Source organism: Microcaecilia unicolor, chromosome 12 (assembly GCF_901765095.1).
Source record: "Microcaecilia unicolor chromosome 12, aMicUni1.1, whole genome shotgun sequence".
Classification (NCBI taxonomy): domain Eukaryota; kingdom Metazoa; phylum Chordata; class Amphibia; order Gymnophiona; family Siphonopidae; genus Microcaecilia; species Microcaecilia unicolor.
The window spans coordinates 99,199,061-99,226,102 of NC_044042.1; the positions used below are offsets into that span (position 1 = coordinate 99,199,061).

At 41.0% G+C, this 27,042-nt stretch overlaps 1 protein-coding gene across 2 annotated transcripts in view; it reads right to left on the reverse strand.

Annotated features, from left to right (window-relative positions):
* Nucleotides 1-21,499: 21,499 nt before the first annotated feature.
* Nucleotides 21,500-27,042, reverse strand: part of RAMP2 (receptor activity modifying protein 2) — a 44,137-nt gene continuing 38,594 nt past the window's right edge. For both annotated transcript variants that reach the window (XM_030220732.1, XM_030220730.1), the window contains exon 4: nucleotides 21,500-23,584. In XM_030220732.1, coding sequence (XP_030076592.1) covers nucleotides 23,335-23,584 — 250 coding nt within the window. In that variant the 3' untranslated portion in view covers nucleotides 21,500-23,334. The remainder of the gene's footprint in view (nucleotides 23,585-27,042) is intronic.

Here is a 27,042-nt window from a genome sequence, read left to right on the forward strand (position 1 = left end):
ACGATCCTTGACCATGTAAACTTCAGGTGATCATTAAAAACCTATCTGTTTTGCAAGGCCTACTCTACTGATCCAACTTAAATGCCTTAACTCCGTATGCATCAAAACCTCACATCATAATGACATTGTATATTCCTTAGTTCCTTGACCCTTGTTGTACTTGTATACCCTAACCTTACCTGACCCTTATTTTAAACTGTATTTGTTTAATATCTACTGCACTTGGCAATCACCTTGATGGTATTATGTAAGCCACATTGAGCCTGCTAATGGGTGGGAAAATGTGGGATACAAAAGTTACAAATAAATAAATAAATAAAATATATTATCATTTTTGTGAACCGTTCTGATTTGCTGTGCAATAAGTTATGGTATAGTAAAATAATCAACTATAAATGATTGATGGGCATCCATGTGTAATCTGAGCCCTTTCTAAAATCACCATTTACACATAGATGTCCTTTTTTTCCTCCCTCCTTCGTCATCTGTAAGCAGTGGAGCTTCTCTTGGGTTTTGAACTCACAACCTTCTGGTGATGGAGCATTGGTGTTTCCTGTGTATATGCCATAATTCCCATGTGTAAATTACATAAGAACATAAGAGCAGCCATACTGGGTCAGACCAATTGTCCATCTAGGCCAGTATCCTGTCTTCCAAACAGTGGCCAAGCCAGGTCACAATGTACCTGGCAGAAACCCAAATCGTGGCAACACCCCATACTACAAATCCCAGGGCAAGCAGTTGCTTCCTATGTCTGTCTCAATAACAGACTATGGACTTTTCCTCCAGGAATCCGTCCAAATCTTTTTTAAACCCAGATACACTAACTGCTGTTACTACATCCTCCAGCAAAGAGTATCCATCCCAGAGTACTGATAGAATTGAAAAATGAACTTGCGGAACTATTGTTAGTAATATGTAATTTATCTTTAAAATTGAGCATCGTACTGGAAGATTGGAGAAGATCTGAGAAATTATAGACCAGTGAGCCTGACGTTGGTGCCAGGCAAAATGGTAGACTATTATAAAGAACAAAATTACAGAGTGTATTCAAAAGCATGGATTAATGAGACAAAGCCAACATCGATTTAGTGAAGGGAAATCATGCTCATCAATCTATTATTGATTATATTTCTTTGAAGGGGGTGAACAAAACGTGGATAAAGGTGAGCCAGTTGATATTGTGTATCTGGATTTTCCAAAGGGAGCGTTTGACAAAGTACCTCATGAAAGACTCCAGAGGAAATTGGAGAGTCATGGGATAGGAGGTAGTGTCCTATTGTGGATTAAAAACTGGTTAAAAGATAGAAAACAGAGAGTAGGGTTAAATGGTCAGTATTCTCACTGGAGAAGGGTAATTAGTGGGGTTCCCCATGGGGTCTGTGCTGGGACTGCTGCTTTTAAAAATATTTATAAATGACCTAGATATGGGAGTAACTAGTGAGGTAATTAAATTTGCTGATGACACAAAGTTATTCAAAGTGGTTAAATTGCGGGAGGATTGTGAAAAATTACAAGAGGACCTACGAGACTGGGAGACTAGGCAATCTAAATGGCAATGACGTTTAATGTGAGCAAGTGCAAGTGATTGCATGTGGGAAAGAGGAAACCTGAATATTGTGTTCAATTCTGGTCTCCACATCTAAAAAAGATATAGTGGAATTAGAAAAGGTGCAGAGAAGGATAACAAAAATTATAAATGGGATGGGATGACTTCCAAATGAGGAAAGGCTAAAGTGGTTAGGGCTCTTCAGTTTGGACAAAAGACGGCTGAGGGGAGATATAATAGAGGTCTATAAAATAAGACGTGGAGTGGAAAGGGTAGACGTGAAGCGTCTCTTCTTTCCAAAAATACTAGGACTAGGGAGCACTCAATGAAGCTACAAAGTAGTACATTTAAAACAAATTGGAGAATTTGTTTTTCAGTCAATATATAATTAAACTCTGGAATTCATTGCCAGAGAATGTGGTAAAGGCAGTTAGCTTAGAGGGGTTTAAAAAAGGTTTAGTCAGCTTCCTAAAGGAAAAGTCCATAGGGAAAATCCACTGCTTATTTCTGGAATAAGCATCATAAAATGTTTTGTACTTTTTGGGGATCTTCCAGGTATTTGAGACCTGTTAGAAACATGATGCTGGGTTTGATGGACCTTTGGTCTGTCCCAGTATGTACTTAACTATTTGTCGAGTGAAAAAATATTTCATGCTATTTGTTTTAGAAATATTTCCATTTAATTTCATTGATTGTCCCCTAGTCTTTGTACTTTTTGAAAGAGTAAAAAATTGATTCACTTCTACTTGTTCTACACCACTTAGGATTTTGTAGACCTCAATCATATCTCCCCTCATCCATCTCTTTTTTCCAAGCTGAAGTAGCCCTAACCTCTTTAGCCTTTCCTCATACGAGCAGAGTTCCATCTTCTTTATCATTTTGGTTGCTCTTCTTTGAACCTTTTCTGAGATACGGCGACCAGAACTGGACGCAGTACACAAGTTGCGGACACACCATGGAGCATAGTAACATAGTAAATGATGATGGCAGATAAAGACCTGCACGGTCCATCCAGTCTGCCCAACAAGATAAACTCGGGTATACAAATAAAGTATCACATACCATGTAAATGAGTTTGATTTGTCCTTGCCATTCTCAGGGCACAGACCGTAGAAGCCTGCCCAGCACTATTCTTGTACTAAGTTCTGAAGTTAACGTTGAAGCCCCTTAAAATTTACACTCCAAGCCCATCCCTATCTATTTAGTCATGATCAGGGCATAGACCGTAGAAGTCTGCCCAGCTCCCATTTTGTTTCCCAATTACTGGCGTCACCACCCAATCTCCACTAAGATTCTGCGGAACCATTTCTTCTAAACAGGATTCCTTTGTGTTTATCCTATGCATATTTGAATTCCATTACCAAGCAATACAAAGGCATTATAGTATTTTCGGTGTTATTCACCATCCCTTTCCTAATAATTCCTAGCATCCTGTTTACTTTTTTGGCCGCCGCTGCACACTGACCAGAAGGTTTCAGCGTATTATCTACAATGACACACAGATCTTTTTCTTGAGCATTGACCCCCAAGGTGGACCCTAGCATCAGGTAATTATGTGAATAAGGTTTCTAAGATAACCCCCACAATCTCCAATTCTCTCCATTTAAACATAAAAGTAAAGTGTACCCCAACCACCTTTTAAAAAGACGAATCACAGTACAGGCTTTTTCTGTGTAACATGCTGTTCCCTTCCATGTACAAACCTGGCCCATCCACAATACTTCTTTTCATTCTGGTGGGGGGGGGGGGGGGTGAAAGAGCTTTTGTGAGCACCCTGCTGTTTCCACAACAGATGATTTTCCGTAAGCCCTGACCTTTCAGCCTCTTACCAGATGATGAAGCCTTCAGGAACAGGTCTAACCAGAACAGAAGCCTGCAACACTGTATCACCAGGTCAAAGCAAATGTATCACATCAAACAAAAGAGAAAATAATTTAGCTGTTTGCACACTGAGGGCTGAGATTTGCCTTGTCTTTACAGAATCGATCTGTTTGCATTTCTCCACATTTGACTTCAAAGTGTCCCTCTTCAGATAAAGACAGGGAGGGTCAGATTTAAGATTTGAGGCATTGCCTTTGATCCCATTACTATTTCATTTGCCCAATGAGCCTTTTGTGAGGAACAACATTTATGAAATGCTTTCTGAAAATCCAGACATCCATATCAACTGACTTGCTCATTCCACATTTAGCAGATCTTTTACCAAACTGCGATAAAAAAGTGGCCTTAGCGCATCCTTACGTGGGTCCTTCCCATGCACTAAGGCTATTTTTACCACATGGGTAAAATGGCTGCTTTTTCTATTTTTGAATTAATGGTCACATGTTAATTTTCCCATTAACGCATGAGCCCTTACCGCCACCTACTTTATTTATGTATTTATTTTTGTCATTTATACCCCACATTATCCCAAGCAACCTCAGGCCCCGATGATCAATTTCCCTGTGCTATTCCAATCGGAGCAGGAAAATAAAGCCCCAATGATCAGAGCTAATAGCATTCAAATTTAGGCATGCTATTAGCTCTGATCATTGGGGTACTTCTCTCTTTTCCCTTCCTCTGTCCTCCTCTCTGCAGGTCCGGCACAGCTCCCTCGCCTCTCTCACTCCCCTGGGGCCTGTAAAGTTTACATTGGTCACCCAGCACAGCAACAGCAGCATGAGAGGCTGCCCTTGACCAGCCCCTGGATCCTCCCTCTCAGAGGAGGCAGAACATGGCAGAGGGAAGACTGGGGATGAGGGAACAGTGCCGGACCTGCAGGCAGGGTGGGGGAGGGGGAAGAGACTAGATCTGCGTGCACACTAATTAGCTAATTAGGTGAAAACAATCAATAATCTTACACCCTATTCTATAACATACCTGCCAAATTTCATAGCATACAATTCCAAAGAGGGCGTGACCATGGGAGGGGCATGGGCAGGTCACAGGCATTCCCAGAAATTCAATGCAATGTTTTAGAATACAGTCTGTTCTCGCTATTTGCTGGGGTTAGGTTCCTAGAAAACCCCGTGAATACTGAAAACACAAATACAGAACCACTGATCCTATGGGAAAAGGGGGTTAGGTTCCTGTCCTGCTTATTTTTGAAGGAGAAGAGCGGCCATCTTCCGACACAAATCGGGAGATGGCCGGCCAAATCAGTATAATCAAAAGCCGTTTTTGGCCGGCTTCAACTGCTTTCCATCGCAGGGCTGGCCAAAGTTCAAGGGGGCATGTCGGCAGTGTACCGAAGGCGGGACGGGGGCGTGGTTAAGAGATGGCTAGCCTCGGCCGATAATGGAAAAAAGAAGGCTGGCCCTGACGAGCATTTGGCCGGCTTTACTTGGTCCCTTTTTGTTCACGACCAAGCCTTGAAAAGGTGCCCAAACTGACCAGATGACCACCGGAGGGAATCGGGGATCACCTCCCCTTACTCCCCCAGTGGTCACCAACACCCTCCCACCCAAAAAAAACAAACTTTTTTTTTGTCATACCCAGCTCCATCACAGCACTATGCAGGTCCCTGGAGCAGTTTTTAGTGGCTACTGCAGTGCACTTCAGGCAGGCGGACCCAGGCCCATCTCCCCCCTACCTGTTACACTTGTGGTGGTAAATGGGAGCCCTCCAAAACCCACTGTACCCACATCTAGGTGCCCCCATTCATCCCTAAGGGCTATGGTAATGTTGTACAGTTGTGGGGAGTGGGTTTGGGGGGGGGGTTGGGGCTCAGCACTCAAGGTAAGGGAGCTATGCACCTGGGATCATTTTGTGAAGCCCACTGCAGTGCCCCGTAGGTTTGGTGGCCTGGCATTTGAGGGGGACCAGTGCACTACAAATGCTGGCTCCTCCCACGATCAAATGGCTTGGATTTGGCTGGCTTTGAGATGGCAGCCATTAGTTTCCATTATTGGCGAAAACCAATGGCGGCCATCTCTAATGCCGGCGATCTCTAAGGGCAGCCCAAATGTTGAGATTTGGCTGGCCCCGACCGTATTATCGAAATGAAAGATGACCAGCCATCTTGTTTAGATAATAGTCGGGTATGTTGCTTAATGGAGCCATAGAGATGGCCGGCCCCGTTCGATTATGCCCCTCCACGTGACCCTGTTAGGTAGCAAAAGTGTATAGTGAACACCATATACTCATCATTTCATGTAGCCTTCTTGTAAAAAACAGCTTACTTATTATAATGTGCATTTTATAAATGTATTGTATACATTGTTTTTTGGGTAAAAATACAGTATATAAGGTTTTTGGTATAACAATACTCACACACTGCTTTATGAATATCTTCTTCCTCGTAGGAACACACTTTCATTGGAGACTGTGCAGGCCGTGAGTAAGCGAAAATGCCAGTGAATAGTGAGAATGGGTTACACTTTGTCTTCCATGAATAAGTGAGTCCGTGAATACCGAATGCACGGATAGCGAGAACAGACTGTACCTGTATTTGCGTACCTAACTGCCATTGGTTGGGCACATAATGTATGCTAAACTAATATTTTGTAAAGGTTGTTCCAAGCAGAGCGTCCTTTACAGATTACTTTGCGTATTCCACATGGTTTCAGTACCAGCTGCTGGATAGTTCCCTCTGTAAAGAATCCAGGATCCCTCTGCTTCAGAAACACCCCACAATAGAGATACCCCAATCAACATCTGGTATATTAAAATCACCCATTAGTAGTACTTTCCCTTTCACAGCTATATTTTGAATGACTTCAATTAAATCTGTCTATTTGTTCTATCTGTGAAGAAGGCCTATCTATCACACTGATGTAAATACATTTGCCATTCTCTCTTTCCAGATTGAGCCACAGTGCCTCTTCCTTACCCTGTATGTCCTGCAGTTGTGTGGCTTTAATATATAATGCCACTCCCCCTCTCTACCCTGTTTTTCCTGAACAGATTATAACCTGGTATAATTATATCCCAGTCAAAATAACATAATAGATGATGGCAGATAAAGACCTGTATGATCCATTTAGTCTGCCCAACAAGGTAAACTCATTACATATGGTATGATGTGATACTTCATATGTATACCTGGTCTTGGCTTGCCCTTGCCATTTTCAGGGCATAGACCATAGAAGTCTGCCTGGTCCTGTCCTTGTTCTAAATTTCTGAAGTTGTTGTCAAAGCCCTTGAAAAGCTCCAGTCCAGCCAATCCAAGTCTATTCAGCCACAATCATGGCACAGACCGTAGAAGTCTCCCCAGCACTGGCTTTGTTTCCCAACTATCACTGTTGCTGCCTAATCTCCGCTAAGCTTCTTTGGATCCATTCCTTCTTAACAGGATTGCTTTGTGTTTATCCCACGCATTTTTGTATTACATTATCATTTGCATCTCCACCACCTTCCGAGGGAGGGCATTCCAGGTGTCTACCACCCTCTTGGTGAAAAAGTACTTCCTGACATTATTCCTGAGTCTGGCCCCCTTTCAACCTCAATTCATATCCTTTGGTTCTATCACCTTCCCGTCTCTGGAAAAGGTTTGTTTGTGGATTAATAACTTTCAAATATTTGAACGCTTGTATCACATCACCCCTGTTTCTCCCTTCCTCCAGGGTATACATGGTCAGGTCAGCGAGTCTCCCCTTATACAACTTGCTGTGCAAACCCCATACCATTTTCATCATTTTTCTTTGAACCACTTCCAGTCTTTTTACATCTTTAGCAAGACACTGACTTGAAAACTGAACACAATACTCCAAGTGGGGCCTCACAAATGACTAGTACAGGGGCATCAACACCTCCATTCTTCTTCTGATTATACCCCTCGCTATGCAGCCTAGCATCCTTCTGGCCACAGCCACCACCTCGTCGCATTGTTTTGTCACCTTGAGATCATCGGACACTATCACCCCACAGTCCCTCTCCTGAGCCGAGTTTACCAATCTCTTCCCTCCTATCTGGTACATACCTTTTGGATTTCTGCACCCCAAATGCATCAGTTTGCACTTCTTGGCATTAAATTGTAATGGAAGTGCTGGGACGAATGGCATTCCTTGATGCAATGAGGGTTTCTGAGAGCCTGGTTTGGTTTCAGTAGGCTGAGACTCACTGTTCAGGAACGTTCATTGACTGTGTCAGACTTTATACAAAGATGTCAGTGATTAACAAGTAGTAGATCTTTCATTAACTGTTTGATGGAATGAAAGTGCAATGTGAATGAGATACGCTTGAGAAGCAGTTAAAGCAGTGAGCTCCCAAAACAATGCTAGTAACATGGACAGTTATTCTTGGATGAACTTCTGAATCAGATTCAGGGTCCACAAGCTCAAAAGATTTCTCTAAAGCAGAGTGTATATGATTAGGTTTTATAAGGAAATCTGGACCAGTTAACCATGTTGTCTGCCGTGTTGCCAAAACAAGTCTCACTTATTTATTTGTGACATTTATATTCCACATTATCCCAAACAAGTTTGAGTTCAATATGGCTTACAATAATCAGTATAGGATACATAACAAAGAATAATGCATAAGAAAGTAAATTGTTGTAAAAATCCAATTTTACAATACAGTGTCATAAACATACTGGGATAGCTATGGATGTTCAACGTTTAGAAAATCTATTATGAGAAACTGTACATAAAGCAAAGAGAAGGTTAATGGTAAATAGAGTAATAACCAATTCAAGTAATAATTAGTTGTTTGAGATATGGTCGTTCTTTGTCAGTGCTTGTTTGAATAGGAACAATTTGAAGATTTTGCGGAATCTAGTATATTCCTGTATATTTCTTATTTTGGATGGTAAGGAGTTCCACCATTTGGTTCCTAGGTAAGTGAAGTCTGCAGAGTGGACAGTTTTGTAGATCACTTTTTTGCAATGTGGGAGGTGTAGTCTGAGAGAGTTTCTTGCTTCATATTTAGTAAGTTTATTAATGGTACCATATAGTCTAGATCTCTGCCATTCAGGATCTGAAAGATAAAGATACATAATTTGAAGGTGATTCTCACTTTGATGGGAAGCCAGTGTCATTTGTTTAATAAAGGGGAGGCACTTTCAAAACAAGAGACATGATGAGGCATATTTTCAAAGCACTTAGCCTTCCAAAGTCCCATAGAAACCTATGTGCTTTGAAAATATGCCTCTTTGTATATGAACCTGGCTGCAGTGTTTTGAGCTGTTTGAAGTTTTTTCAATAGGTACTCTTTACAGCCAGTATATATGGCATTATAATAATCGAATTGGGATAATTTTAATGATTGTACCAATAGTCTGAATGAGAAATAAAGTCTGATCATTTTTAATTTCCAAAGAGACCCAAAAGATTTTGTGATTACTGAGGAAACTTGAGTATCAAATGTTAATTATTTGTCTATAATTATATATAATTATGACATAATCTGCTGAGTTCTCATTGCTGGGGTACATATCCCCCGATATTCAGCTGGCAACCAGCATTGAATATCCAGTTTCAGTTTTGACTGGTGGTAGGAAAAATAATGGAGCCACTGCTGAAGGAAAGAATAGTTAACTTTCTAGAAGCCAATAGGTTACAGGATCTGAAGCAACATGGCTTTACCAAAGGAAAATCCTGCCAAACGAATCTTATTGACTTCTTTGACTGGTTGACCAAAGAACTGGATGAAGGATATGCACTAGATGTAATCTACTTGGACTTCCGCAAAGCCTCACAGAAGACTCATGAATAAGCTGAGAGGGCTGAACTTAGGACCTAAAGGGGTGAACCGGATTGGAAACTTATTGACCGACAGGTGACAGAGGGTGGTGGTAAATGGAATCTGCTCAGAGAAAAGGAAGGTGAGTAGTGGAGTGCCGCAGGGGTCGATGCTGGGACCGAGTCTGTTTAATATATTTGTGAGAGACTTTGCTGAAGGGTTAGAAGGAAAAGTTTGCCTTTTTGTGGATGACACAAAGATAGCCAATAGACTGGAAACCCTGGAGAGAGTAGAAACCATGAGAGAGGATTTTCAAATGTTGGAAGAATGGTCAAGGGTCTGGCAGTTAAAATTTAATTCCCAATAATTAAAACTCTAGATCATAAGCAAAATACTCTTTATTTAGGTACAAATTAGCTGTCATAAACATATTAAAACATTCACTCATCCCCAATCACTCCCACAAAGAATCACACAGAATACTTAATACTGATTTTTACAAATGCTTGTTTGGCTCTATAAACCGGCCAGTCCACATTCTCTGCTATGTGCCTTAAAGGTTAAAGGAATCCACTGTAGTTTCACACCAAGACTTGCAATAGTTTCATTGTTGAATCTTTTTCTCCCCCCCCCCCCCCTTTTATCCCAACAGGAAAGGCACTTAACACCTTTCCAGTTTTAAATGGTCTCTGTCCAGCCTTAACGTCAAGCACAGTCAAGCAACAATGCAGAAAAAGTCTCGGAGTCCAATGTCAGTAAGCGTTCTGGATTGAATACTTAAAACAATGTGTATATAATCCTCCACATCATTCCGCTTCACTCCCCAATGTGGGGTTGCATTTCACCGACTGGTACACATATACTTTCCTGAACAGTGAGTCTCAGCCTATGCTATCTGCAAGAATCATATGCTGAAGAATTCAAATGTTTCAAAAGAGGTGAAAACATTCCTAAAGACATCCTTCTCTGGAAATTGAACCCTTTAATTAATGATGACAATCTGCTAAGAGTGGGTGGCTCACTCACTCATGCTGAACCAGATAAGGCTAATTCTATGCATTTCAGGCCAACATCACAATTCTACTCTGCGTCTGCACCACCACCATGAGAAAGTCAAGATTGATACTACATAGAAGTAGTCATTGAGACAGGATTGTGTATCATCAGTAACAACCTTGCACCTTATGGGATCCTCGACATTAAAGATGTCCACTGGAGACAGTATGGTTCCAGTGCCCATGAACTTGTCGACTACTATCCATTCAAGGAGATTAAAGACTCAGACTCCTTTTCCTCTCTCTTTATGTTGTCTAGTGTTGTTGTTTGTCTCTAGTTACATATCCTGCGGAAGACAACAATTCCTTGGACAACTAACTCTACATAATGGGTCTTGCAAGTTTAATAGCCTTGATTGTTTATAAATAATTTTAATAGTGGTATCTATAGATAGCAGGCAGGGAGTGTATGAGCCCCCTGCTGTGTATTCATATTTATATTAGTTTGAATTGTACTTACAGTATGCAGCTATGTGATATTCTTTCTGCTTATTTCTGTAACCTGCACTCTGATTAGCGCCCTGCATGTGAATCTTTCCCTCCAATCACAGAAGTACTAGCAGAGGCTCATTTTATTTGGCTTTAGTGAAATCACTGTGCCCCTAGTATATACATGTTCCTATTGGCTTGTCTCATCTTTCTACCATGCATATCCTTTGCTCATTGGTAATGGCTTTTGCGTCTTGCTTTTGTTGATACCTTTCTGCCCTCTGTGTGTTGTGAGAAAAGAAGAAAGACACCCTTACTTCAGCCCTGCCAGTGAGTTGGTCTCCTCCACTTTCTCTCCTGAAGACAGCATTGTTTTTCACCATATACGTATACACATATACATTCATTCAGTTATATTGACTTGCTTCCCACATTTGTTCACCGGTGACTGATCTGAAGGATAGAGCTCAAACAGGCTCTCTCTGCGTGCAGAAACCTTCATGTAGTATTAATTCTGTAAGTGGAGTAGTAGCCTAGTGGTTAGTGCAGTGGATGGAACTGGGTTCAATTCCCACTGCAGCTCCTTGTGACCTTGGGCAAGTCACTTAACCTTCCATTGCCCCAGGTGCCAAAAATTAGATTGTGAGCCCTCTAGGGACAGAGAAAGTACCTGCATATGTGTTCAGTGCTGTGTACATCTAGTAGCGCTATAGAAATGATTAGTAGTAGTAAGTGACTGTTTACTATTTATATTTGTACTAAGGTTAAAGTCTCTTTTTGGTAAATGGTGACAATCTGTTTTACTCTGTTATATCACTTTGCTAGACTTGTGTGAAACAACTGGCATGGTGGCAAATTGCTGACTGACCTATTTGCATACCAGTGTTTAATCATGAAAGAGTGTAACCTTCATGGAGTGGCAGAAGTGACTCTGACCTCCTTGTTTAGATCTTACAGGTCCTTTATCTGCTGTCATTTACTATGTTACTTTGAGGAACTTTGTCAAAACCTTGCTGATAATCTAGATACACTACATCAACTGGCACTCCATTATCCACATGTTTATTCATGCCTTTAACATATTTATAAATGGTCTGGAAATTGGAATGATGAGTGAGGTGATTAAAATTGCAGATGACCCAAAACTATTCTAAGTTGTTAAAACACATGCAGACTGTGAAAAATTGCAGGAAGACCTTAGGAAATTGGAAGAATGGGCATCCAAATGGCAGATGCAATTTAATGTGGACAAATGCAAAGTGATGCAGATTAGGAAGAATAACCCAAATCATAGTTACCTGATGCTGGGATCCACCTTGGGGGTCAGCACCCAAGAAAAAGATCTAGGTGTCATTGTAGACAATACGCTGAAATCTTCTGCCCAGTGTGCAGTGGCGGCCAAAAAAACAAACAGGATGCTAGGATTTATTAGGTAAGTAAGTAATACCAAGAATATTAGGAGAGGGATGGTAAATAAAACCAAGAATACTATAATGCCTCTGTATTGCTCCACGGAGTGACCTCACCTTGAGTATTGTGTTCAGTTCTGGTTCTTGTGTATCAGAAAAGGTTATGAGAGAATTCAAAAGGGTTTTTTTTTTAATTCACTTTTCCTCCTTGGGGTTTTTTAAAACTACTATTCATATTCATTTAACGGCCATTAAAGTGCATATCAATTTCATCTGTATATATGTTGAGATTGTGTATTCACTCAATTCAAACTTTTGAACTACTGTAACATTATTTGATTTTTATCCAGTTACATGTCTTATTTTTCCACATTATTGCTACATTTATAAGAACTGTCTATTATCATATAGTTTCTCTTATGGAATGGAAGTTATAAAATATTGTTATGGATGTTTGTTACCCTTAAAGTCTAATAAAAAGAAAAGGTTCAACGAAAAGCAACCAAAATGATAAAGGGGATGGAACTCCTCCCATATGAGGAAAGGCTAAAGAGGTTAGGACACTTCAGCTTGGAAGAGAGACAGCTGAGGGGAGGTATGACTGAGGTCTACAAAATCCTGAGTAGTGTAGAGTGAGTAGAAGTGAATCAATTTTTTACTCTTTCAAAAAGTATAAAGACTATGGGACACTCAATGAAGTTACATGGAAATACTTTTAAAACAAATAGAAGGTGATATTTTTTCACACGACTAATAGTTAAGCTCTGGAACTCGTTGCTGGAGGATGTGGTAATGGTGGTTAGCACAGTGGTATAGCCAGACATAATATTCTGGGTGGGCCTGAGCCAAACTGGTTGGGAATACAATCTCTCCTCCCCCCACAAACACACATGCACTGGCATGCGCATGAGGTGTGTGTGTGTGTTGGGGGGGGGGGGGTTGGTACTTTGGCAATGGATGGAAAGCACCGCCAGCCGTAGCAGGTAGGAAAATCACTTGTTCTGGCTGCCGGACATCTTCAGCAGGTGGGGCGAGGGGATCCCCGCCAGCCATAAGTGTGTCAGAATTTTCGGGTGGGCCTAGGTTAGGGTACCTGGGTTTAAAAGACGTTTGGACAAGTTCCTGGAGGAAAAGTTCATAGTCTGCTATTGAGACAGACATGGGGAAGGCATTTCTTGCCCTGGGATTTGTAGCATTGAATGTTGCTACTATTTGGGTCAGGGGCAGACTGACAGTGATCAGAGGGCCCATGGGCAGTAAGAGTCATTGGGCTCCCCCGGCTGCTGCCCCCTCCCATACACTACAGTCCCCAGAGCCTCAGTGGGCCCTTCCCAGTCTTACCTTTAAGGGACCTCTTTCCTGTCCACTGCCACTATTCTACCTGGCGCTGCCATATTTTCAAAATGGTTGCCGAGACTTCCCACAGTAGTCTTACAGGTCTCGGCAGCCATTTTTAAAACATGGCAGTGCTGGGCAGATTAGCAGCACCGAGCACTAAAGTGTGTTGTTGTTTACTGCCCCCGCAGAGGCCACTAGACCATCAGGGTCCTTCAGTGTGAGACCAGGGAACGCCCACTGAGGCTTGGGGAGCTGTAGAGTATGGCAGCGGCTGGGAGGGGAGGGAGAGCCTCTGGACCCTCAGGTACTGCCAAATTGCCCGAATGGTCAGTCCACCCCTAATTTGGGTTTCTGCCAGGTATGTGTGACCTGAATTGGTCACTGTTGGAAATAGGCTACTGGGCTAGATGGACTATTGGTCTGACCCAGTATGGCTGTTCTTACATTCTTATACTATGAGCTTGTCTGCAATGTGTGTGGAGCACAGATTTTAGAGCTATTGTGAAATAGTGGAGGAGTGGCCTAGTGGTTAGGGTGGTGGACTTTGGTCCTGGGGAACTGAGTTTGATTCCTGGCACAGGCAGCTCCTTGTGATTCTGGGCAAGTCACTTAACGCTCCATTGCCCACCGCATTGAGCCTGCTATGAGTGGGAAAGCACGGGGTACAAATGTAATAAAAATAAATAAAATTGATCACTTCTGAGCCTTATGGAGAAAGGTCACACTGAAGGTCAGAGTCACAAGTTGAGGACTGTCACCCTTCTTAGGCATTTAACAATAAGAATCTGAACAATGGAAACGGGGAGGAGTGGAAGAAGGTATAACATGGTCATCCGCCATCATCAGAAACAGCAAAACACCTGGATCCCTACCAGGAAGATTAAACCTTCTATTTAAAAAAAAAAGTTCTGGAAATATTATATCTACAGAGCTGCCAAGTTACCCAGTTCCAGAAGAGAGAGTTTTTGGTCAGTTCTGGTTTTGAATGCACATTCCAAAGCTGTGTATTTCAAGCCCCAGTTCTACCCTTTACAATCAGCACCATGGGTCACACAATGTATCAAGGTGGGGTTGTCATAAATCCAGGACAGGCCTAAATCTCTCTCCTGGAACTGGATAACTTGACAGCTCTGATTCTAAACACACACATTTCTTTAGGGATAAACATGTGGCCTAGAATAGGGTTTCCCAAACTGGTTCTGGGGACTCCACAGCCAGTCAGATGTTCAGAAAACCCACAATAAATTTACATGATAAATTTTCAGATGCTAGGCTTCCAATGCCTGCAGATTTATCTAATGAATATTCATAGTGGAACATCCTGAAAAAAACACAGCTGGCTGTTGGGTTGAGTTGCCAAGTTACCCCACTACAGGAGGAAGACTTTTTGGCCAGTCTTTGTTTTGAACTTATATGTGTAGTCCTTGATTCTGCCCTTTCATATCAATGCTACTAGTCCCATCATGCATCAGCAGTCCAGGACTGGCCTAAAATCTCCTTCTTGGAACTGGGTCAAGTGCAGCTCTAGAATTCCCAGATATAGCAACAAGTTCTAGAGCATAATGGCCAAGTTTATCCAGAAGTGGTTTTATCCCCCATTGCATCTATGAACTTGCAAATGGAACACTAAGTCCACAGATAAGAACATAAGTGTTGACATACTAGGAGAGACCGAAGGTCCATCAGGCCCAGTATACTGTTTCCAACAATGGCCAATCCAGGTTACAAGTACCTGGCAAGATCTCAGAACAATAAAACAGATTGTATGCTGCTTATCCTAGAAATAAGCAGTAGATTTTTCCAAGTCCATCTTAATAAGGGCTTATAGACTTTTCTTTTAGGAAATCCAAACCTTTTTTAAACCCTGCTAATCTAGTTGCTTTTACCACATTCTCTGGCAACTGATTCCAGAGTTTAATTACACGTTGAGTGAAGAAATATTTTCTCTGGTTTCTTTTAAATTTACTTAGTAGCTTCATTGCATGCCCCCTAGTCCTAGTATTTTTAGAAAGAATAAACAAGAGATTCATGCCTACCCATTCCACTCCACTCATTATTTTATAGACCGCTATCATATCTCCCCTCACCATCTCTTCTCCAAGCTGAAGAGCCCTAGCTGCTTTAGCCTTTCCTCATAGGGAAGTCATCTCATCCCCTTTATCATTTTCATCACCTTTCTCTGTACCTTTCCTAATTCCACTCTATCTTTTTTTGTGATGCAGTGACCAGAATTGCACACAATATTTGAAGTGCAGTCACACCAGGGAGCAATACAAAGGCATTATTACATTCTTTTTTTTTTTCAGTTCATTTCCTAATAATACCTAACATTCTATTTGCTTTCTTAGCTGCCGCCACACACTGAGCAGAGGGTTTCAACGTCTCATCAACAAGGACACCTGGATCCTCTTCCTGGTTGGTGACTCCTAATGTGGAAACTTGCATCACATAGCTATAATTTTGGGTTCCTCTTTTCCACAAGCATCAATTTGGACTTCTTCACATTAAACGTAATCTGCCATTTAGATGCCCAGTCTCGTAAGGTCCTCTTGCAATTTTTCACAATCCTCTTGCGATTTATCAACTTAACTTTGTGTAATCAGCAAATTTAATTACCTCACTAGTTATTCCCATCTCTAGATCATTTATAAATATGTTAAAAAGCAGCGGCCCCAGTACAGAGCCCTACTCTTCTCTATTGAGAATACTGACCACTTAACCCTACTCTCCATTTTCTATCTTTTAACTCCACAATAGGACATTACCTCATGTCCCATGACTAATTTCCTTAGGAGTCGTTCATGAGGTAAAACCAGGACCAGCCCATCCTGCCTCTTATGACATTGAATTTATTGGCAAGCATACTGTTGTCCTGCTAGTAAATTTTTGTCAATATAATCTGCCACTGAGCCAATTTCCAAGTCAAGTCAATGAAACTGACTAATCTACTCTTGGTTTTGTTAGATGAGAAAAAAATTAGAACTTCAATCCCATGTATTTCTGTAAGAAAAATCAGAACTGCATTTCCCTGAATGCAATGGGGCAAAACCTGTACTGGATCAGCCTGTTTCATTGATCTGGGATAAGATGCCACCCCTAGCGGGCACTAGGCCAAGGCAGACGAGCAGATGAGCCAGATCATAAGGTTTTGCCTCTTCTGCAATCACCAGCACAAGCGAATCACCTTGTTAACAGAGTGTTATGCCACTGTATACTTTTTTCCATGAAATGACACATAAGTTGTAATAACATTTTATATGTTTATTGAATAAGATTTCATAGCTGAAGCATTTTTAAAAGGTTTCAATGAGATGCAGACTTCATCACAAAATTACTGTAGTGTTATTCTCAAAAGCAACTCAAACACAGCCCTTGTGTATTAACAACATTTATCTACATTTTCTTGCTTACCCTAATTACTTGCAGGGACCAATGAAAAAGCAGCTCTCTCAAAACCTTTAGGGTAGTGACCAATGGCAAAGCGGCTTTCATACACAAGCACAGCTGTATCAGTGCTTGATTAACCAGGAGAAAGTTTCCCACAATGCACTGGGAACTTCAGTTTAAAAAAAAAATGAAATTCTACAGATGCTAACATGAAACAATATGAAAGAAATAAATAAAAGAATAGAAAACAAATAGCCAACACATGGACTGAGGTTATTTTTACTGATCACTATCGTCCTCATACTCAAAGTCTCTCGTTTTTGTCATATCATCAGTCTGTGTCAACTTCACTGAAAGCTCCAAGGAGTAGAGACAGTCCATTATGTATGTCCGTATAGTGCTGAGTACACCTTGTAGCACTACAGAAATGAGTAATAATAATCATAATCTAACAAGGATTAAGCTAACAACACCTGTTCTGGCTTCACTAGAAATTACTCCATCCTGTTCAGAAATCACTGGTGGATTAACAGGAACTCCTCAGTTAAATGAGTAAGCAAAACTGACCAAACATCTTATTGCTTCTAACTCACCACTTCAGTTTTGGTTACAGTGAAAGTTCACAGTGACAAGATGCAATCACTCAGCACATGAGTGCAATTTGGCAATAATTGACCCCACTCGTAGCTATCTTGGTACACAGGATATTGGACAATGACTACAAAGGTAGGGGAGACCAAGTCATCCTTTTATAGGATGACATAGTCCTCCTAGAGCAGGGTTGAAGCACCATGACAAGATTCAGCTGTTGCCCTCAATTTACTTCTTGCATGTAGAAGTGGAGAACTTTGAATCCCAGTGCTGTCAATCCACCTCTATTTCATAAGCGTGTCTTTGACCTGGAGGGGAGTAAGGAGGGAGTGGCTTGGAAAATAAACCAAAGGAGATGTTCCTGTGAACAGCTTTCAAAGGATGGATCTTACACTTTAACCACAGGGTGTCATTGTCCTATAGCAGTACAAATAGCAACCATTAAGAAAGCTATATGGTTCAGTCAGTAGGTTTCACAGTAGAATTTACAACAAAGAAAATGAAACACACATCTGAATCTAAGAGGCAGCTCATCAGGGACAGGGATGTGTCAGCAATGGAGGAGGGGTGAGATGGGAAGAATGATAGGGACAATCCTCATGGAATTATCTGGGGAGGGTTGTGTGTTCATTCACTGTTTTTACTATCACAGCAAATTTGGTCCCCTTCCATTCCATCAGTGCTTCTTAATCCTTTGCTGAAGGCACATCTAGCCAATTAGGTTTTCAGGATTACCACATGAATATGCATGCAATGGGTGTCTAGTATCCGCAGAGCTATCTCATGCATATTCAATGTGGTAATGCAGAAAATTCAACTGGCCAGGTGTGCCTCCAGAAGAAGGCTGAGAAGCACTGAGTTAAATATTTTTTCCCACAGACAGACATTCTCAATCTCTTAAGTATAATTTGTTTCCAACATCTCTTGGCTTGTTACACACAAAACCAAACAGATTGCCCTGGTGAAGTGATTTTCACTAGAACCCATTCCTCAGGGTGCCCCTTTGGCTTGGCTGTCAGTAGAAATCTAGGAAAGGCTGGAAGAACTGATTTTATGATACTTAAAATATAAGTACATAAGTACTGCCACACTGGGACAGACCAAGGGTCCATCAAGTCCAGCATCTTGTTTCCAACAGTGGCCAATCCAGGTCACAAATACCAGGCAAGATCCCAAAAAAGTACAATACATTTTATGCTGCTTATCCCAGAAATAAGCAGTGGATTTTCCCCAAGTTGATTTAATAATGGTCTATGGACCTTTTTTCTTTAGGAAGCCGTCCAGACCTTTTTAAAACCCTGCTAAGCCAACCGCTTTTACCACATTCTCTGGCAACAAATCCCACTTGAAAATTATGACCCGATATGCAAAGGATCTATGCTCCTAACTTTGAGGCCCTTTTACAAAGCAGCGGTAAAACCTAGTGCACCCATAAGCGGATTTTTCCCATGCGCTAAATGGAGTAAGATGCTTGATTTTCCTATTTTTTTCTATTAATGCCACATGCTAATTTTGCCATTAGCGCATGAGCCCTTATCGCCATCTGTTTTGTAGTCATTAATGGTTTTCACGCTAATCAGCTGGCACACGGTAATCTAGTTGCGCTAATCAATTAGTGCAGACACACCCACTCTCTTCAGCCTCCCCCCCGATACGCTCTCCTCAGCAAAAAATAAAATTTTATTTTTTATCATGTCAAAAGTACCATAGGGTGTCAGGAGTGCCCTACAGTAGCCATTTTAAGCTGCTGTAAACTCATATTAGTGTGGTAAAAGGGCTGCTTTGGGAATTACCTCATATAGTAAACTGGCCTATTTGAAAATTTACTAAGGCTAAAGCATAACTTTATATTCAAAATGTCATTAAATTCCTAAGTTAGGAATAAAGTTGAGTCTCACTTATCCAACATTCCGGATTATCAGATATATGTCAGTGACATCCCAGCATTGTCATTATGATGCGTGCTGGTTTCTCTCTCTCTTTCCTGGCATCACATTTAGGTAGAAGGCAGCAGTGCTAGGTCATATTCTTGGGTATATTAAGTTTTAAACTAATTTTTACTGCATCCCCTTTTAAAAGATTTATTTTTAAAATGTTTTTTATATCATTTAGGGCCCCTTTTACCAAGCAGCAGCAAAAGGGGGCCTGCATTGGCATCAGTGCATGTTTTTGACACACACCGAGGCCCCTTTTTACCGCAGCCAGGTAAAAGGTAGGTCTTTCTTTTCTGCAGGAAATGGCCGTGCGGCATTTGCCGCGTGGCCATTTCAGGGGAAACCCTTACCGCCACCCAGTGAGGTGCGGTAAGGGTTCCCGCATTAACCAGGCAGCGCACGGCACTGGGTACACATCGGCGCTACAAAAATAAATATATTTTTGTAGCACTGGATATGATGGTGCTCTGGGATCATCTATTTTTTTACATCAAAGGTCCAAAATAATGGAATGCATTGTCCATTGAACTTCGTTTAATATAGAAAAAAAGCTTTGAAAACTCATTTATTTTTTCAAGCTTTGGTTCCCCTGATGTATATTATTTTAATACCATATAAATTTAATCTGCTGTATGTTTTATTTTTTAGAGTAACACAGCAATTTTTGTATAGTTTGTTGAGTAAAGAAATAATTTTTATTGTTCTGTCCTTTTATATGTGGCTTGTTCCCTGCTTAGACTTTTATACATATAGCAGGCTATAAATAAAGTTTTATTATTATTATTATTATTATTACTGGCGGGCTGCTGTGGTAGCCCTGCAGTAGTTCCTTTTTAGCGAGCGCTGCTTTGTAAAAGGTACCCTTACTATGCTGCACAATTCAGAGCATTATTTGGCGGCTCACAATAACAACACACAATTGAAAACATAACTAAAATATATAAAAAAAACCATACTAGTAACATAACATCATAATCACATTTCATAGAATCTGATCTAATACTGATCCCATGCATTCAATATACTTATTTTATTCCTCATCTACTTTTTCTGTAGTATCTGACTTTTTGATAATCCAACAAACCTTTTAAGTCCAATTTATGTAGGATACTTGAGACTGTATTGTATAAAAAATATGTGGCAACAGGGTGGATTTAGGGCAAGGGAAAAAGTTAGGATGTTAGAACTGATTTTCAGGGTTAGATTCTATATATGGCGCCTGAAAAATCCGCATGGAACAAAATTATGCCTACGCGTATTCTCTAAAGTACGCCTAAATTTTATAGAATAGACTTAAATTTCTGCGCGATATATAGAATACGCCGAGTGGCTTGCCACGTGACCAAATTTGTTTGCATCCATTTAGGCCATGTTTTACTCGGTGTATCCACGCCTAAATTAAGTGCACAGCAGGTGTATTCTATAAAACACATAGATTTTTAGAAACGCCCATGCCCCACCTATGCTCATGCCCCTTTTCAACTACGCGACTTAGAATTTAGACGCACCACGTTATAGAATAGACTTAGCGAGTTGTGTGCATAAATCTCAATGCCAATTACTGCTAATTGCTTGTTAACATCCAATAGTGCTGATTGGCTAGTTAACCAATTAAGTTATGCGCATTGTTAAAGAATACGCTTCGGTTTCCACACAGATTTTCAGGCGCCGGGGGTAGGTTCATGAATGAGGCTCATAAATCTAGGCAAATGAAAGGCAGGCTAAATTATAAGCATAACTTTTAAGCTGCTAAATTAAGAAGAATTTTCAGCCGTAAACTGGACACAAATTTAGAAATGTTAATTTAGGAGCTCAGCTTTTTTTTTTTTTTTTAATATCAGACCCCATGAGTTTATGTATTGACCTCATCAACAAAAACATTTCGGTATTTGAGTTTTGCTGTGTTCCAGTTTCCTCCACTGATCATGTAGCCAAACCTACGATTCAACCAGCAGAAGAGCTGTCTTAGCAAATCCCATTCATGATCTGCGTGACTAAGGGACCCTTTACAAAGGTGAATAAGGCCCTACACATGCGTCCAGCACACACCAAATCAGCATTCCCGCGTGGCATTCCGAATTTGGCATGCATCGAAAACATGGTAGACAATATTTTCTATTATCTACCGCGTGGCACTTACCCGGTGGTAAACAGCAGCGTGCGCTTGCTGCATGCCTACCGCCCGGGAAGTGTGTGAGACCTTACTGCTAAGTCAGTGGGTGGTGGTGAGGTCTCAGGCTGAAAATGGACACGGCTGGTTTTTATTTTGCCGCACATCCTTTTTCCAGAACGCGGTGAAAATTGGCTCAGCGTGCACCCAAAAGATGCGCTCACACTGCCGCAGGCCATTTTATTGCCGCAGTTTGGTAAAAGGGCCCCTGTCTCCCCCTTTGCCTCCACTAACAAGCCCAGGCCAAGACAGAGAGAACGACTTGTTTTCCGTTTGGTTACACTCAGTGTTTAGAGGAAATAGGTGACAACGGTATGGCGGAGACTATTTAATGGTGAATTTGTTTTAACATACAAATATTTCCATTGTTTTTCTATATAATATCCCAGGAAGAAAAAAAATATATTTGTTTTCGAAAAAGTTATCAAAACCCAAGGCACAAGATGTGCAAAGGATTTCGTGCCACTTTGCATCTGTAGGAAAAATACTAAACCCATATCTCCTTAAATGTTTTCAGAACTTAAAAAAATTATTTTTAAACACATCTATGGGTTTAAAAACAACTCCCAAGCTCTCCAATCCCCAGTGCTTCTGCTTTATTGTTATAGCTGTAACAGACACATTAGCATATAGCAGGGGTGGGCAACCTCAGTCCTCAAGGGCCGCAATCCAGATGGGTTTTCAGGATTTCCCCAATGAATATGCACTTCAGGACAATTGTATTGGAGAGTATTAGCTGGGATGAGTGTGTTGTGAGGAATGAATGTGATATGAGTACAGAGATACAAGTACAAATAGAGTTATCAGAACGTTGAACTGCAGATTGAAAAGGTTAATAAAGGTTATTGGAAATTGATTATGCAGTCACGGCATTAACTTCAATGAATATGCATGAGATCTATTTACATACAATGAAGACAGTGCTTGCAAAAAGATCTCATGCATATTCATTTGGGAAATCCTGAAAACCCGACTGGGTTGCGGCCCTTGAGGACTGAGGTTGCCCATCTCTGGTATATAGCATGGAAAGAAATTGCAGGTGCTGGTCATTCTCCCTACAGAGGAACTCTGAAGAACAACATCCTTCAACCACATTTCCCACCCAATACAGAAATAAGCCTCAGCTATGGTCAAGAAACCACAGCACTCTCTCTGAAACCTGTGATTCCCAAGTCCTGTTAGCTCAGGAATTGACAATCGTGATCCTCAAGGGCCACAACCCAGCTGAGATTTCAAATTTTGGAATACTTGACTGGGTTGTGGCCCTTGAGGACCGTGGTTATCCACCCCTGAGTAGGAAGTGTTACTGCTGAGCAATGATGTTACAGGGGTTCCCAAACCTTTTCTGGGGGAACCCCAGCCAGTCAGTTTTCAGGATATCCAAGATATGCATTGTGTATGAAGGAGGAAGTATATGCAAATCAATCTCATGAATATTCATTGTGGATATCCTGAAAACCTGACCAGCTGGGATTCCCCCAGGACAGATTTCGGAATCACTGGGTTGGACTCCTCCCCACCCCCCAACTTTCTGAGCAGCCTCACTTCCAGTTGGCCTAAGGAGCAGAAACCGGCTTCAGGACTTAAGCCTGATCTCCCACATGGTAGCGACACCTCCATCATTAATAATCTCTGAACAAATTACAGTAACACAGTGGATGTGCCCTTTAACATTGTTGATGACAGGTGAAGAGTTCCAGTAGCCGTGTTGGTCTTTGAGAAAACTGCAGTCTTTGCAAGCTGTGACACCTTTCATTACGTCCGTGAGGTCTTGAAGCCCATGTTCATTGTCATCTTGGGGTAACATCTGTGGTAAACCAACAACAAAAAGGTATCGCAGCCCCCAAAGAACCCAGTGGAGCCATGTCATTTATATTTGAGGTTTCCCGTTTTTGCTTTTCCACACTACCAGCATCACCAGGAAAGGAATGATGCAGATGGGAGCAATGATGATGGGCAGTAGAATATCTTCTGGGGGGTCAAACAGATACTGAGAAGTGCAGTTGGAGAAGTAGGTTTTATGGCCCTTTATAATGTAAGATTCGGCACACATGTTGGGGTAATAGTATCCTCCTTTTTCGGCCAACCCTTCAAGGCACTGCTGAAAAATGCTATACGGGCTAGAAACAAAAAATTAGATCATGAATATGCAATCCGTGTTCAATATATGAAACCATTTGTATATTTTTCCTTTTTTTGCCCGACTGTTCATTTAGCATTCATGTTCTGCATATATTACCGATTGTATATGTATTCTGAAATGACATAAGTCATGACGGAAAATTGTAAGCCACATTGAGCCTGCAAATAGGTGGAAAAATGTGGGATACAAATGTAACAAATAAATAAATAACTAACTTAAAAGAATCAAAGCAGGCATCTACATGACAGAGAAATCTTTTTATGTTATCCGTAATCTCTGATATATAAGGAAGTATTTTGAACAGGATCATTTTTGTATCCTAGTTCAATGTCTTGTGCTCAGTCTTTAGACTATTGTAATGTTATTTATTTAGGTTGATCAAAGCGAACATGGAAAAAGCTTCATAAGAACATAAGAGTAGCCATACTGGGTCAGACCAATGGTCAATCTAGCCCAGTAACCTGTTTTGCAAACAGTGGCCAAGCCAGGTTACAAGTACCTGGCAGAAACCCAAATGATATGATTGAGGTCTACAAAATCCTGAATGGTGTAGATCGATTTTTTTACTCGTTCCAAAAGTACAAAGACTAGGGGACACTCAAGGAAGTTACATGGAAATACTTTTAAAACAAATAGGAGGAAATATTTTTTCACTCAATGAATAGTTAAGCTTTGGAACTCTTTGCTGGAGGATGTGGTAACAGCGGTTAGCATATCTGGGTTTAAAAAAGGTCTGGACAAATTCCTGGAGGAAAATCCATAGCCTGCTGTTTGCCCTGGGATTTGTGGTATGGAATGTTGCCACGATGTGGGTTTCTTATGTACTCCATACTACAAATCCCAGGGCAAGCAGTTGCTTCCCATGTTTGCCTCAATAGCAGACTATAGGCTATTCCTCCAGGAATTTGTTCAAACCTTTTTTAAACCCAGATACGCTAACCGCTGTTACCACATCCTCTGGCAAAGAGTTCCAGAGCTTAACTATTCAATGAGTGAAAAAATATTTCCTCCTATTTGTTTTAGAAGTATTTTCATGTAACTTCCTCGACTGTCCCCTAGTCTTCGTATTTTTGGAACAAGTAAAAAATTGATTTACTTCTCTTCGTCCTACACCACTCAGGATTTTGTAGACCTCAATCATATCTCCCCTCATCCGTCTCTTTTTCAAGCTGAAGAGCCCTAACCTCTTTAGCCTTTCCTCATACAAGAGGAGTTCCATCCCCTTTGTCATTTTGGTTGCTCTTCTTTGAACCTTTTCAAATTGCGCTATATCTTTTTTGAGATATGGCTACCAGAACTGAACGCAATACTCAAGGTGTGGACGCACCATGCAGCGATACAAGCTATCCAAAATGGTGCTTTACGCTTAGGGACCTGTTTACTAAGGCACGCTAGCATTTTTACCTCGCGCTAACGCTAGAGATACCCATATATTCCTATGGGTGTCTCTAGTGTTAGTGTGCGCTAAAAGCGTTAGCGTGCGTTAAAAATGTTAGTATGCCTATAGCATGGCTTAGTAAACAGGGCCCTTAATTTTTTCCCTGAAGAAATTGGATAGTACATCCCCGTTTTATGTGAAAGTTCACTGGTTCCCTGTACAAGCCAGGGTTTTCTTCAAATTCTGATGTTTGTTGTTGGATTATCTCGATTTGAGTCATTTCAATCTTATTATTCTAAACTTCACTGGCTACCAGTTGCTGAGAGAATTCAGTTTAAATTCTTACTGGGGAAATTCCTGATTATATGCTGAATTTAGTACCCTTGTTACAAGGGTCATCTTCCAGATATAATGCTAGTAATCTCTTTCAACTAAGATTTCCAATGTTTAAGAATTTAAAATCAATTAGGTATCTTAATTTGTGGAATAAGCTTCCATTGTCTTTGAGGCCCTGTACTCACTATCTTTTATTTAGAAGCTTTTTCATTTAGCAAGGCTGGTTTAAATGTTTAGTTTGTTATTGGTTTGTTTCGGTTGTTCGTAATTCCTGGATTGATTGGTCCAGCTCCTGATTGTTGTAATCTGTCCTTGAACTATATACATATAGGTGGAATGCAAGAATTGGCATAATATAACATAGTATAACGAATAATGTGATCTTTAGTCTCTCCCCAGAATATATACTGGATCATTTTGTATTTTCGGTATCTACTAAATTTACTAGAAATGTTAATCTATTTACCTATCCATGTTTAAAAAAATAAGAGAAGGCTAAAACTAATGGTCACTTTACTTTCATTTCAAGCAGTAAGGTTAGGTAAAGAGGTACTTACTTTACTACTGTCTTCTGCAGCTTATGGGGTCCTTTTACTAAGCCATGGTCGGCTCTACGCACGTGTAGCGTGCGCCCAAATGAGACTACCGCCAGGCCAGCATGCCCCCCTGGTGGTAATTTCAGATTTGGCACGTGCCCATAACGCCTGGATGAATTATTATCTCCCACACTCGCCGTTTCTGGCGGCAATCGGAAGTTGGCGCATGCTGACCGGTCACCGCGTGTGTAGCACATGAGCCCTTACCACTAGATCGATGGGTGGAGTTAAGGGCTGAGGCCGGTTTTAGATGCGCGCTCGTTTCAGTTTTACCAAATGCCCTTTTCCCATCACATTTTTAAAAAATCTTTTTTTGCAGACATGGTAAAAACTGGCCCAGCGCACGCCTAATACACTGCCCCAGGCCACTTTTTACCACGGCTTTGTAAAAATGCTCCTGTGTGCATTTTAGAAAGCTGCTTAAAACACTTTTATTTAGGAAATATGTGTTCAGTTCTAGAGGATAATATTTTAGAGAGAGTTGACTGACTCATGTACCCTGATCAGAGAAATGTTTTAGGTTTTCGCTGTTAGTTTATTTTAAATATTGTAATTCCTGGTGACTATCCAGCTTCTTGATTTTGTAATCCATGTAGAACCACAAGGTTGACTGCGGAATATAAATTGTATTGTTATGTTATATAGCTCAGATTACCACCACTGGTACCTCTACCTGCAGACAAGAACAGGTAACAGCTCCTATTTCTGCAGCAGGGAAAGGATGGCTTAGACCACGGCAGTTGTCACAGCCCACATCAGAGGGCCTAGTGGTTAGGGTGGTGGACTTTGGTCCTGGGGCACTGAGGAACTGAGTTCGATTCCCGGCACAGGCAGCTCCTTGTGACTCTGGGCAAGTCACTTAACCCTCCATTGCCCGCCGCATGGAGCCTGCCATGAGTGGGAAAGCGCGGGGTACAAATGTAACAAAAAATAAAAAAAATAAATCACAAGTTCAAATCCAGCCCCCATCAGTGAAGAGCAGAAGGGGGTTTTCTATGTGAAATGAGCCAGTGATCTCAGTCTAATATAGACTAGAGCTATAACTAAACAAATGCAATACAATCAGTACCTAGAGTTAAATAAACAATATGCTAATATCAAGTTACTGAGGGTCCCTTTCACTCA